The following is a 15000-nucleotide window of genomic DNA, read 5'->3' on the forward strand; positions in this document are numbered from 1 at the left end:
CAGTGTAGGCTAGTGTTTGTATTTTTGGTATGGTTTGTGAATTTACCATTGTGTTGTGAATATGGTGTGTAATCTTTAAGCTTACTGTTATCAAACTAATTACTACTAATTTTTCATAATAGAATAACAAAATGTGTTATTATTATTGTAATTTGTATTATTATTATTATTATTATTATTATTATTATTATTATCCATTTTATTCTATGATAAGAAATCGTATCCAGTTCCATTTTGGATGTGTTACATTGCATTCAGTCCCAGCTACTCTGTGTAAGGAGAACAAAGAGTTTGGTTATGAGTTTGTGTGTGTGTATATGATGGTGTGCACACACTGTCTCCCTATGGACACACACACACACACACACACGGTCTCACACACACGGGGATGACACGGCTGTGGGTTTGGGTGGGGTGGGGTGGGGTGGGGCGGGGCTGTGCTGCTGACCCCTGGGTAGCAGAGGGCTCTGGGGGCTGACACAGGCTGACAGGCGGAGGTGTGATGTGACCCGAGGTTCTGTCATGTGTCTGCCAGAGGGGTGCGTGTGTGTGTGTGTGTGTGTGTGTGTGTGTGTGTGTGTGTGTGTGTGTGTGTGTGTGTGTGGTGTGTGTGTGTGTGTGTGTGTGTGTGGTTGTGTGTGTGTCCAGGGCGATGGGACCATCGAGCGCTTCTTTGTCAGGAACTGGAAGCCTTACGAGGACATTGTGACTGTGTGAATGTGTGTGTGTGTGTGTGTGTGTGTGTGTGTGTGTGTGTGTGTACGTACATGGGGTGCGGTACGGTGTTTGTATGAGATAGGGATGGCTACACTGAGGGGCTGGGGGGGGGGGGCCAGTGAGGGTCTTCACTGTGGCAAGGGCGGGTCACTGCTTTGTGAGAGAGGACCCCCACATACACAAACACACACGCACACACACACACACACACACACACACACGCCACCCCACACCCCCCATCCAGGCTGCAGGCCCCAGAACAAACAAGCTGGTCTGATAAGCGGCGCTTCACAAGGCCAGCTGCTGGTGCTAATCTGCTTTACATTGCTGTTCGCTTCGATTTCAACTTTTATCTTATCGGCCGAGCAGAGTTTCCATACATTCCTGTGGAAGCCTCTTCTCCTTGACATCGCACCCTACTCACACATACACACACACACACACACACACACAGATTGAACAAAGAGTCGTGGTGTTGTGCCTGCATAATCTATGCACAGCAACACAAACACATAGGAATCAATGATAATATAATGAGATGGGGGAGGCTGAATGCTCATAGGCTGGAGCTTATTAAACCATTCTGGATGACACGGTGGCCACCTGGATGAAGACAAAGAAAACCCAACTGTCACGTACATATGTGTGTGCGTGTGCGTGTGCGTGTGCGTGTATGTGTATGTGACAGTGTGTGTGTGTGTGTGAGAGAGAGAGAGAGAGAGAGAGTATGTGTGTGTGTGTGTGTGTGTGTGTGTGTGTGTGTGAGTGAGTGAGTGAGAGCGAGAGAGGGAGAGAGTGAGAGAGGGAGAGAGTGTGTGTGTGTGTGTGTGAGTGAGTGAGAGAGAGAGAGAGAGAGAGAGTGTGTATGTGTGCACTTGTGTGTTTGCCTGTGGGGTCAGTAAGGGTGACACTCTTCCTCCCCACCCCTCAGCTCTGCACCCATCGCCCCCCCCCCTGTAGTGCCAGCAGTTCTTTGGCTGCACGCTGCCAACCTGCCAGCGCCCCCCCCCCAGCTGTCCTGGGCACATGTTGGCAGGGCTTTAATTGCTTGTTCGTGTTCCCCTCCACCCCTCTGCCCCCCTACCCCTCTCTACAGCACTGCTGCAACTGGGTGTCAAGCTCCGAGCCACTGGATGCCCTGGTGGAGTCCATGCTGCCAGACTGCCCGCGCGTCTCCGCAGGTGGGTGGAGGTGGCGCTGTGTAGCCCTCCTCTCCTTTATTCCCCTCTTTCTCTTTCTCTTCCTGGCAGTCTCTCTGCTGCTCTCACACTCTCTGTTTGTCCAGTCTAAACAGTCTCTCTCTCTCTCTCCCTCTCTCTCTCTCTCTCCCTCTCTCTCTCTCTCTCTCTCTCTCTCTCCCTCTGTTCCTATCTGTCTACCTGATTCTGTGTCTGTGCATCTGTCTGTCTGTCTGTCTGTCTGTCTGTCTGTCTGTCTGTCTGTCTGTCTGTCTCACTCTCCTCCTGGTAATGATATAATTCAGCCTGTGGTGGCCCAGTCCCCGGGGCTTGGCCTCCATCTGTATTTGGCTGGACATGTTGGTGGCCCAATCCAGAGTAAGTGTCCTTAATGCGGGGGATTATTTGTGTAATCTGTAATCCGGGGCACAGGTCGGCGATGGGAGATGATGAGGTTGGTGCTGCAGTCAGAGAGAGAGAGAGAGCGAGAGAGAGAGAGAGAGAGAGAGAGAGAGAGAGAGAGAGAGAGGGAGAGAGAGAGGCAGGGCATTCCTCTTCCTCATCGTCTCCCTTACAAAGATACTGTACTTCAACCCACACACACACACACACACACACACACACACACACACACACAGTGAATCCCATCACAGCCATCTCCGTTATCTGATGGCAGATGGTGTAGTTACGGCTGCTCTGAGACCTGTCTGATGTGGTGGGTGGCCCACGGATATCTGGCCTCCAGTGAGTAATGTAGAAAATGGATAAAACATCTCCACTCTGTATGCATCTCGTGGCATCAGGGGACCGCCAGAGGAGCAGGAGAGATGTGGGATCCCGTAGGCTTTCCCTGCCAGTGAACTTTAAACCCCAAACCTGGATGACTCATAGCTCAACGAGGAAGAAGCCCCGTCTAGTTAACTATGTAAATATTTTTTCATGTCGCGTCCAGAGAGTATGATGTTTGGGTCTGGAGCTGTCGCCGCTGATGTAAACGCTGCACAACCAGTGTGTCTCGCTGGCAGCCAATCGACTGCAGAGAGGGTAGGGTCAGTGCTCATTTCCATGGTAACATGGGGGGAATGTGTTCTTAGAGCCACAGGGGTTTCTGGGAAAGCTTTGTTTTGTGAGTGCACACAACACACAACATCAGCGTGACTCCCTCTCTCTCTCTCTCGCTCTTTTTGTCGTGACACCCGCTCTGACTCACCCCGCCGAGGAGAGGAGAGGAGAGGAGAGGCCACCGGGGTCGTGACACGCACTGCTGAGTCGGGGCTTCGGCTGGGTTGGGTGTCACGCAGCGAGAGGGCTGTGGTCGTAGTTGCCTTGGAACATTCCAGAAGGTCATTGTACCTTATGTGTTATTAGATTATTTAAGTGATAGGCCCACAAAGAGCTCCTTTTCTTTCCACAGCTGACCACAGAAGAACATGTTGAGAGAAATGACTTCACACTTCACCTGCGTTTTCATAGCAGAATTTGGACAGGAAGTGAGGCGCATCAGGAGGAAGTCTGTTGTGTTCCTCTGGCTGCCATGAGGGCCATGCAGGAAGCGCTTTGGCAGAGCGGAGGGTCTGACTGAGGTGTGGACAGGTCTGTGTGTCACTCCTAATGGAGTGTGAAGTGTGGCTGTGCTGGTACCAGCATGCTTTGCTGTTGAACGAGCAGCGTGGGTGTCTAGATGGAGGGGTAGACGGGTGCATGGCTATTATTAATGCCGTCATTTCTTTTGTCACGTTTTTGTTTTGAGATCGTCGTCACTGTAGAGGAAACGGCGTGTTTTTGTGGTCGTCGTCTCCCGAGCCATGTGTCTGCTCCAGAGGGTCACCCGTTCAGCGTTGGCATGGCCGCTTCAGACTGGCAGACCTCTATCAGCTGGGCGCACGCCGTCGGAAAAATGCCGCTATACTGGAACAAATCTCCTGAACGTCTGCCCAGAGCACCCATTCTCATTCTCACTCGTTCTCTCTCTCTCTGTCTCCTCGTTTCTCTTTCTCATTCTATCTCTCCGCCAGCCTCTGCTTTGCCCAGGGGAGGGGGTGGGGGTGGCTCTGACCCCCCTAGCCTTTTGTGGGGAAACAGATAACCAGCCAAATGTGTGGTGGCCCAGTGGGGGGTTATTTCAGGGAGACAAGAGCACACACACACACACACACACACACACACACTGTTCGCTCCCACTATGATCGAGATGCCAGTCACACTGCTGGCATGCAGGGAGGTGTCAATGCTGGAATGATGAGAGAATATCTCTCTTTTTAATTCCTCTTTCTCTCTATCTGGCCTTCCCCTTCTGAGTGATCACTCGTGGCTCAGTCAGATTATTAATTACTAAAGCAGAATGGCTGGCCTGAATGTAAACAGTGATTAATGGTTAACAAAAGTAAGTTAATGCTTACCTGAACTGTAATTATGTGTACCCGATCCTTTACAAGCATCTGAAAGCAGTCTGGCAATTAACCCTCATTACGCGTACAACGAGAACACACTCTCCCCTTTGTTCCAAGCACACTCCTCCCTGAGATGGAGGGATGGCTTTGTCAGTTTATTTATTCCCCCTCTTTCTCTCTCTCTCTGCTTTTTGGGTGGGTCACGTGCAGAGCGGCGAAAAAAGATGACACCTTATTGTGAAATACCTCCAGATAGCAACACAATGCCACCTGTCTCATAGTCCTGTTGTACTCTGAGGCACTAGACTAGACAACACATGGGCTTTTCTTAGGCTGTAATTTGTCTCCTGAAAGCCTTCCCATGCTGAGGGAGAGAGCCCCTGTGAGAACGTACGAGGAACGCGTCTGGAGCGGCCGTGCAGCGCAGTAAAAAGTGTCTCTGACTGTCCTGACCTGACGTGGTGCTGATCTCAGTTCAGTGAAAAGTGTCTCTGACTGTCCTGACCTGACGTGGTGCTGATCTCAGTTCAGTGAAAAGTGTCTCTGAATGTCCTGACCTGACGTGGTGCTGATCTCAGTTCAGTGAAAAGTGTCTCTGACTGTCCTGACCTGACGTGGTGCTGATCTCTGAGGCTTGTAAGTCAGCCTTCAGTGTCGGGCCCTCAGCCTCGCTTTACTGACCAGCCCCATGATAACCCCCCCCCCTCTCTCTCCCTCTCTCTCTCCCTCTCTCTCTCTCTCCCTCTCTCTCTCTCTCTCTCTCCTCTTATTCCTCAGCCTTCCGCTGGTTTTCTCTTGGCGGGAGGAGAGGGTTTCCCGTCTCATCTTCCAGCCACTGCTGCCGTTCCTGCTCCCTGAGCTCCGGTCCCAGCGCTCGTCATCAATATACATATTGACATTATTTTATTCTCCAACTGTTCCGTGATCCTCCCATTCAGAGCACTTTCAATCCTTTCATTCCTTCCTCTCTGTTGGAAGGGAATCCCAGTTGTGTGAAGGTGGGGGGCATATTCCTGGTGGTGGAAAGGGGGTTGGTAGCGCGGGTGTGTGTGTGTGTGTGTGTGTGTGAAGGGGGCAATCAAAGTTTCATGGAGTGTTTTTTTTTTTGGCACCATCAGGGTTGTAATTTTTCCCCTCTCTCTCTCTCTCTCTCTTTCTTCCTCACTCGCTCCTTCTCCTCCTCTGCCTTGCGGAGGATCAGAAGACACAGCCTTCATTTTTTATTCCTCTTTAAAACCTGCGATGGGGCCTAAACCTCTTTGATCCACGCGCTGCCTTGCTGACTGGCAGGCTCTGACCCACTTGGCTCTTGGCTTGATGTAATGTGCCCTGCGTTAGCCCACAGAGAACCGCACGAGAGATCTGTGTTTGTCTCTCTTTACTGTAACATCCTCCATCTGCCTCTCTCTCTCTCGCTCCCTAGCCCTCTCTCTTTCACTCTCTTATGCACACACTGTCTTCACACAGCTGTCTGCGTCTCCCTCGTTCTCCCTCGTTCTCCCGCTCTCTTTCGTTCCCTCCTCTTTGTTCCTCGTCTCTCTTTCCTAGACGTTTGGGATGAGGTCAACCTCAAGCCCCTGAGGGAAGGCAAGTGGTGGAGCTTTTCTGGCAGGAAGAGGTTTTGTGGAAACCCAGAAGTCTCTTGCCAGGTCTATTATGTGTCTGTTCATCTCTCTCTCTATTTCTCTCTCTATCTCACTCCCTCTCTCTGTCTTCATTTTCACTCACTCGTTCACTTATCCCTCCATAGTGATGAACATCTGTTTGTTCCAGAGTGAGGCAGAGGACTTGACCGAAAGCGTTCACGAGGGTCAAGAGTGTTCCTGAGCCCTGTTCTATAAAGCACATGGGCGCCTCTTTTACCCTTGTTTATTTTCCTAACCCTGGAGGCAGTAAGGCCAGGCGCCTCCACATCGGCCCCGGCCATTATAACACCGCGATCAGCGTATCGATTTGTCACCGCGAGACGCGTTCCCCTGTGTGTTGTCCTCCCGGTGTCGTGTCATGTCAGTGAGGGGACCTGATCACAGCGTGGCTCTATTGACCGTCCGCCCCAGATCAGAGAGCCTGATAGACACATCACGGGATGGATGCCGCCGCTTGTGTATGAAAAGATAACAAAAACAACAACAACAACAACATATCCCTCAGTAAGGATAGGAGAACAAAAGGAGGGCGATATCCTTTTATGCTCCTTAAACAAAATCAATAGAGCGCTGTATGTGTGAGTACATGCCTCAGTGCCTGCTTCTGTGTGGATGCATGTCGGAGGTCGGAGTGCTATTGGTAGCAACCTGTCAATTGCCTCAGGTGTGTGTGTGTATTTGTGTGTGTGTGTGTGTGTGTGTGTGTGTGTGTGTGTGTGTGTGTGTGTGTGTGTGTGTGTGTGTGTGTGTGTGTGCGTCTGCGACAGTGGTTCTGATAAAGAGTATATCCGCACATCTTTTATGCTTTCACCCTCTCTCTCTCCCTCCCTTTATCAAAATTAAACGGGATACTAGTTGCTTAGCAACACAGCAGGCCAGGTAAAGCTCGGTAAGTTTCTGTATTCCTTTCTTCCTTTTATTGAGGTCAGGGTGCCAACAAATGTACATATGTGCTCTTAATGGGAGAGTGCGCCCAGCATTGTGGCTCATTGGACCAGTTCATATGTTGTGTCTTCATTTTGTGCAGATTATACAGAAAAAAGGCAAATATGGAAATAAAGTAAGTAAGTGCGTGTGATTGGCAGTAAATTGTTAAGAATATTAGTGCATATTAGGGCCCATGGTCAACTCAACATTATGACTCAAGATTAAAGAAAAGTACAAAGACAAGCAATGAGTACATTGTTTAAAATTGCATTGTAGTTTGGTAAGATTGTGTTTACTAAAGCATCGCTTGCACAAGAGCGTTAAAAGGAGGCAGGGAGTGGACTGAAGAAGACACAAGCCATTTTAAACAGAGATCCCTGTATATATCTCCATCTAGAAAAACCCACTGACCCAAACCAAGCCGGCATAATGCTGCCCCAGTATGTGTTTTCAGACACCGTACCGACGTTCCGGCAGCTGAGGCATAGCGTTTGACATGGCATCCTGCATGACCTATAAGGCTGCATTCAAGACCAGTCAGGAAACTGCACTAGATCGCCAGTTGAAGTTGGAGGTCTGACTCAGATACTCTGACAAAGGTGATGCATGTCATTACCAATATGGTGACGAACCTAACAGAGCCCAGCAGAGACCTTGGCTATATCAAAGGTTCCAAACTATTTCAAATGCCTTAGAAGATGCGTGAAGAGGCAGTGTGGCAAAATGAACAAGATAAAAGAGTTGGACATAATTATTGATGCCCAGCAGATAGAAGAACAATCCATTGATGAGTCATCACCACATTTCTGGTTTTACATTTGGCTTGAACGCATTTAAGTTGGAACTGGTAAATCATTTTGGACATTCCGAATTCTGAGTTGTCTGGAGTGCACCATAAAGCATAGCCTACCTGTTACTTTCAAAAACAATGACGGGTGAACTTGGTGTCTGCGGGCTGTTGCAAGCCGTGCACCTTTATAGCTATGTTCGGGAGTCAGGCAAAGTTGGTGTGCATTGTGTGCAACATGCTAATGCTCATCATAGCAGATGTGTTCTGACAACACAGTGGAGTCTTGCTTCGTTTCGGTTAGCTGCCAGGCTGTGTCGTTCCCTTATCCCGCCATTCCATCTCTCCCTTCTCCACAGACAGTGATTTAGCTCTGTGCCTACTTTCGCTGCCAGCTGAACGGCCTTTCCCACCCATTCCAAGTTTGTACATTTTATACAGAACGGGAGGTGGAATAGCTGCTCAACATTCCTGCCTTGAACAGGCTGTTTAAAGAGCTTTAGTTTGAGGAGGAGGTGTTGGGAGACTAGAGAGGAGAGATGTTTTATCTGGTAATTAAGGCATGGCACTCTAGGACAGTGAGATGTGGGCAGGCTTAAGGCTAGCACATGTCCTGAAGGGCCTCTCCCAGGGGAGTTTGTGACATTTTTTGAGAAGCTGTTGATATAATGATAGACCTGAAATACATACATGTTTACCACAAACCTGCATTTCTGTAATCAAGCCAGCTAGATATCATTACTCATTTTTCTTTTAGTACTTTCATATTCTTCAGTCACATATGTACTGTTATAATGTTATTGTCATGATACTTAATATCTCCCCATACCCGTCTGACACTGTTGTCTGAAACAACCATAAATTGAATTCACTCTGTTCCAGGCAGAGGCATAGAATACCTCACTGAAACGAGCCATTTGAATTTGAAGAGAGCTGCTTACTACTTTTCTAAGTCAGTGGAGCTGTCAAATTTCAAACCATGAATGGACTGAATTTTTGAGCCTTTTTTGGAATGCTGGACCTCCAGCAGTGGTACGTTAGAGTTCACACTAATCAAACTACCTTTAAACCCCTCTAAAGCCGTTTTGTCTTGTCTCGTCGCATGAATGTGAACTAGCCTGAAGGATCTCCTTATCACGTTCTGAGTGTAACTACCAAGTTACTCCGGAAAAGCGACTTACTCGTTACGGCCTGGCCAACAGAGCCGTGCCGCATTTGCATTGGGGGAGGAGAGGGGGTGGAGGCGGCGGTGGTGGGGGTTGCCAAATTTCATGGCAAGCTGCCGTATTTTAGCTCCCTCGTCCTTCCCCCACCTCCATCCCCCCCCCCCCCCCCCCCCCCCCTCTCTCTCTTTCTTTTTCTATCTCCCACTCAGCACTCCCTCCTCATCTGCGTCCCATCCCTTCCTCCATCTCCTGGAGAGGGAGCTTGGGCAGGTTCAGCAAGGTTTGTGTGCATCTCTGAGGCGCGGCCCTGCAGTGTGGCAGATTCCATAATCTCATTATCATCACGGCGCCAGACTTGCCCACGAGGGCCGGCCGCCTGTTCCGCCTTATTAGCTGCCCAGATATGTCCATTTGTCCTTCCGCCACCCGCTGCCCAGCCAATCACAGCAAGGGAAAGTTGCCGGCGAGTCTCCCCATCCCTTTAATAATAACTTCTTCAACCTATTACTGTTTTACCGGGAAAAGGGGGTGGGGTAGTGGGGGGGAGGAGGAGGCGCTTAAGGCGAGCTGGGTGTGTTTTCTGCACCATATGTATTTTAATCTAAATGACGCTGAGGGGTGTGTGTGTGTGTGTGTGTGTGTGTGTGTGTGTGTGTGTGTGTGTGTGTGTGTGTGTGTGTGTGTGTGTGTGCACGTGCGTGTCTGTGAGTGTGAGTTTGGATATTTGTGTTTGCACTTGTCTGCGTATTAATGCAGGGGTGTATTGTAGTGGCATCAGTAATGGAAGGGAGTGTTTGCTACTTGTGCCTGTCTTTAGGTGAAGATGGGACTCTTTGCAGGGCACCTGTCCACTTAGTTCACCAGTGGTCACACAGGAGGCGTTATGTCTGTCACCGGCTGTGTTTGTTATTGTGTTTGACATTAGTTTGTGCACATGCCAGCTCCTCTTCATGTTTGCTGTCTTTAGGGAATTGGTTCTACTGACAGGCATCCTACTATCATGTAATCTCTGTTTGTCTAATATGCATTGGAGTCAGTGACACACAGTTCAATCAGCATCCCCAGTCACTGAAATGGATGGAGGATTAGGGATGAAACCGGGGTCCATTCACAGGACAATAGCATCTCTCTAACCTACGAGAGTACACTCTCTCTACAACTAATACACACTCCTCTGGCCTCAGAATTCCTCTCTGTTATTTACCTCTATGAATCCCCCTATTCACGATCCCCTTTGTGTGTGGCCAAGCCTCTTAGAGGGCCGATGGCCATCCTCGTCTCAGTACAGTCAAACAGGGGCCAGTGGCAGATTAGGCAGCTGCGGGGCCACTGATCTCATCAGCCCATATGGTGCATCCCATAGCAGGGACAGGGCAGGAGGACCTGGGTTTAACCTGGACCCCGCGGCCCCAAGCTGACTGGAGTCGAGGCAGACTCAGAGCTACTGCCATGACCGGGCTCCAAATGGGATTGGGCCGATCCGATAAGGAGCACATTAAGACCATCGGACAAAAAGTGTTACCCCCTCTTTTTAAGTTTTCAACTCATTTCCATTTATGCTCCCACACACACACACACACACACACACACACACACACACACACACACACACACACACACACACACACACACACACACACACACACACACACACACACACACTCTCACTCACACACACACACACACTCTCACTCACACACACACACACACACACTCTCACATACACAAACACTCACACACAGGAGGTATTAACTGATTGGTAACTGTCTTACCGTCCTGTCTTACTCCCGTTGTGTTATGAGGCGAGCTAATGAGGTCAACCAATCCAGGCCAGTGGATACAAATGCATACAACCCTTAACTGCCATAATGATGTCCCACTGACCCAATACTTCTGAATGTTCCATACATGGATGTCCCACTGACCCAATACTTCCGGTCACTGGTTTTTTCCCTGGTGAACTTGCAATTTGTCCAACCAACAGCAGAAGTAACAGCAGCCTACTACAGCCTGTGTACCTACGAGTCTACAGTGGAGTTGAGCGCGTTTGGACACCATCGAACTGTTCAGTTGAGCCGTCTGAGAGCCAGTTCAATCACAGCCATTCTTCCATGAGCAGGCATGAATTGATTAAAAAAGAGTCCAGTGCCCCGCGGTTGAACCCCCCTCAGGGTTAATCCCAGTCATGTAATCAGATTGTTTACTCTGGTCCTCGCGGCCCTCCCTGTGAGATCGCCAGCTCATGCTCATGCCCGCCGACGTTAACCCTGTGGCATTAGCGGCGTGAGCCGCGCGCCGGGATTAGGGCTGCTGGTGCCGCCGTGGGAGCCGTGAGCCTGGAATGTGACGCCCGGTCCGAGAGGGGGCACGCCAGAGACGTGGTGTTCCAAGATGGCGGAGCGCGTTCACTTTTGCCGTGGTGATTGGAAGGTGGACGCTAATGGTGTCTTCAGGTTGCTATCTCTCGCGCCTGGTCTGGACTGTTTCTCAGTGTTGTATGTGTGTGCTACAGGATGTCATGGGGTTGCCAAGTTAAGCCTCCTGTCTTGACATTGGCTTGCAGCCACAAACTTATCCCCTTAGTCTGTCAGTGCTAAATTATGATGTCCCCCCCCCCCCCCCCCCCACACACACACATGCACACACGTACTCCCTGTACTCCTTGTGTACTTACAGAGTGGCGTGGACAGTCCTACAGGTCCATTTTCTCACGTAGTACTCCTCCTCCTCCTCCTCCTCCTCCTCCTCTCCTTCTCCTCAGCCTCCTCCCATGACAGTCCTTCTGTCTCTCTCCCAGTGCTTTTGACCTTAGTGTGAGGAGGGCGCTGAGCACTTTTCTCAAGGCCATATATATTTTTCCCCTCCGAGGAGTCTAATTGGTCTGCATGCTTTGACAGCATTGATAAGGCGGGGTGAGAAAGTGCCCGCTTAAAGTGGATATGACCGCAGGAATCATGATAATTACCATCAAAGCGGCCACAACACACACACACACACACACACACACACACACACACTTGAACATGTGCCTACACACACACACACACACATACTTATACTCATCCTGACAGAAAGGAAGCTGTAATGAATTAATTAGAGCCAGATGTGTCTGCAGTAACTTACGTTATTATTATGAAATGAATTTTGTTATTTATTAAAATGCATCATATTTTTCCCTTGATCGTGGTTAATGTTCCCTGTTTATTTAATCCACTTCTTTGAAAGGTGTGCAGAGGAGGAAAAGCCAATTTTTTTTCTTGTACAATTAAGATGTAATGAAATGCAAATGTTGGGTGATTGTTAAAGAAAATAGTGGGCAACAACAGAGCACACCCCATGCTCTGAGAATACATTAGAAATGTACGCAACTAAGGCAGATGATTAGAGAATCCACATCCTTGGAAGTCCTTGAGTTATACAATTATTTCTTTCTTTTTCTTTTTTCAGTGGTGGAGAATGAGATGAGTTATTTATATAAATGTGTAAACAAAGTTAAACAAACATTTCCCATTCTGAAGTTTTCGGGGACAAAGCACCGCAACCTTCTTCTCATCATCTGAACACTTTAAAACAATGTATATATACTATATAATAAATAATATACTATATAATATATACTATTTAATACAGTGAAATAGACACAAATAAATCATTCAAGAAGTCACTCCATGTCCCATCATCATTGTGGCAGTAGTCAGTCTGTGAGTGATGTCCATGGGCAGGGGTGTGTGTGTGCAGGCTGGGTGGGTGTGTGCTGTGGCTTGTACGAGTATTTGTGGCTGGACTGATGTAATATAAAGTGCTTTTTCTAGAGGGCCACTACACCCTGTGCCCTGACCTAATGAGATAGGCTGCACTGATCCTGCCATGATGCTATTACCCCTAATCCCCAAGCCCTTCTCCACCCCCCCATACACACACACACACACACACACACACACACTCACACTTACACAAACAGCGCTACCGAATGAACTAAGACCTAGGTACCTCCTGTGCCAAGACTGTTTTGTTGACCTGTCTCCCTCATGAACTTGATTGTGAGACGTATTGAATATGTGCTTGACTAAATTACCTGAGTATGAATGATGACCAATTGACTGTAAGGTTTCAATGCGTGTATGTGTGTGTGTGTGAGGGGGGAATGTATGCGAGGGAGAGAGAGTGAGAGTGCACACTGCAAAAATGCTTTTCTAACCTAGTGTTATTACTCTTATATTGAGATGAAAAAATCTAGCTGGTCTTGTTTCTAGCAAAATTGTACTTACCTAGTGCTCTTTGGTAAGGTTATTTTTGCCTATTTCAAGCCAATATTACTTATTTTAAGAAATCTTAACAAGCCAAATTTGCTTAACGCACTGGCAGCCAAATTTGCTTGTTTTAAGCCAAATTTGCTTAACGCACTGGCAGCCAAATTTGCTTGTTAAGATTTCTTAAAATAAGTAATATTTGCTTGAAATAGGCAAAAATAACCTTACCAAAGAGCACTAGGTAAGTACAATTTAGCTAGAAACAAGACCAACTAGATTTTTTCATCTCAATATAAGAGTAATAACACTAGGTTAGAAAAGCATTTTTGCAGTGCATGTGTGTGTGTGTGTGTGTGTGTGTGTGTGTGTGTGTGTGTGTGTGTGTGTGTGTGTGTGTGTGTGTGTGTGTGTGTGTGTGTGTGTGTGTGTGTGTGTGTGTGTGTGTGTGTGCCTTGGCTGGTTGGAATGTGGCCTTTTGCAGCAGTGTAATCTGGGTGGCCTTTGTGTGGCCGGTGTTATCACCTCTCCAGCCCGCTGCCGAGCAGAGAGGCAGAGTAGAAGCACACACCGCGAGCAGAGTGCACTGGAGTGGGTTTAAGACTTATCTAATCAGCTGAGTGCTGGATGTCCATTCCACCACATACTTGTGTGTTTGTGCGTGTGCGAGAGTGCGAGTGTGTGTGTGTGTGTGTGTGTGTGTGTGTGTGTGTGTGTGTGTGCGCGTGCGAGTGTGTGTGTGTGTGTGTGTGTGTGTGTGTGTGTGTGTGTGTGTGTGTGTGTGTGTGTGTGTGTGTGTGTGTGTGTGTGTGTGTGTGTGTGTGTGTGTGTGTGTGTGTGTGTGTGTGTGTGTGTGTGTGTGTGTGTGTGTGCCTCGTGTTATGCTCTCCCTAGAGCCACACCATCAGGGACAGATATTGCTTTCTCCTCACGTTATAGGGTCTGATCTGTCCTGTACAAGGGGAGGGTTCATCTGGTGTGTGACTTGGTAGAGTGACTGAAGGCATAGAACCATAAACAACAGAACATGACCATCTCAACTCTGATGTGAATGGTTGGTGGGGTCTGTCTGTCTGTCTCTGATGTCTGTGTCATAGAACTCTAAACAACAGAAAATGAACATCTCAACTCTGACGTGAATGGTTGGTGGGGTCTGTCTGTCTCCAAAAACCATAAACTGTAGAACATGACCATCTCAACTCTGACGTGAATGGTTGGTGGGGTCTGTCTGTCTGTCTCATGGTGAGACTTTGAGGGGCAGCCAGCGAGGTGCAATCAGAACCCCCCCCCCCCCCCCCAAAAAAAAAAAATTCCAAAACCATGGCGCCATTTTAATCCCCTTTTGTTTGGCTTTAGCATTGTGCTTCGGCCCCAGCTGTTGACATCCCGGCCCCACATTACCCACCAGCACTTGGGCCCAACTCCCCCTCCCCTTAAATGAAAAAGGGGCAACCAACCCCTCCAGTTCCTTGCTTCTGCCTCCCTTTAAAAGCCCTCAGCAGCCCAGGAGGAGCGCTAGCTGGGCCGGGCGGAGCCGTGGCGCCAACCAAACGCACCTCACGGAAGGGGGAGAGGGGAGAGAAGCGGCGGGCGAATGCGCCTTGGCAGCGGGCCCCACTATCGGACAGTAATTAGTATAGCTAACACCGGCAGATGAAGGGAGCAAATTCAGGTCAGCGCTGAGACTTCAAGGGTCTTATCGGGTTAAGGTTGGAGGGCAGCCTGGCCCCTCCCTGCCCCGGGAGGCGGGGGGAGCTTAATCTCCAGCCGTGCCTGCGCCTGATTTGCCCAAATCTGCACTGACCTTTGGCCGGGAGGTGTCGCTCCTGGTCACATGACAGCCCCGGCTCCCGCCTGGCCGGCCCTGCCGATGGAACACGGGACACATCTGTCCATCCAGCCCCCAAGAGCGCCGCAGTGAAATTCACTCACTGTGTGGTTA

The 15000-nt window shown here is 49.0% G+C and overlaps 1 protein-coding gene across 1 annotated transcript in view; it reads left to right on the forward strand.

Moving 5' to 3' along the window:
* arb2a (ARB2 cotranscriptional regulator A) overlaps positions 1 to 15000 on the forward strand; it is a 157110-nt gene that overhangs the window by 109646 nt on the left and 32464 nt on the right. The window contains exon 10 of the mRNA XM_080839549.1: positions 1814 to 1898. Coding sequence (XP_080695675.1) covers positions 1814 to 1898 — 85 coding nt within the window. The remainder of the gene's footprint in view (positions 1 to 1813; positions 1899 to 15000) is intronic.

This window comes from Sprattus sprattus (genome assembly GCF_963457725.1).
Source record: "Sprattus sprattus genome assembly, chromosome: 5".
NCBI classification, from domain to species: Eukaryota; Metazoa; Chordata; class Actinopteri; order Clupeiformes; family Clupeidae; genus Sprattus; species Sprattus sprattus.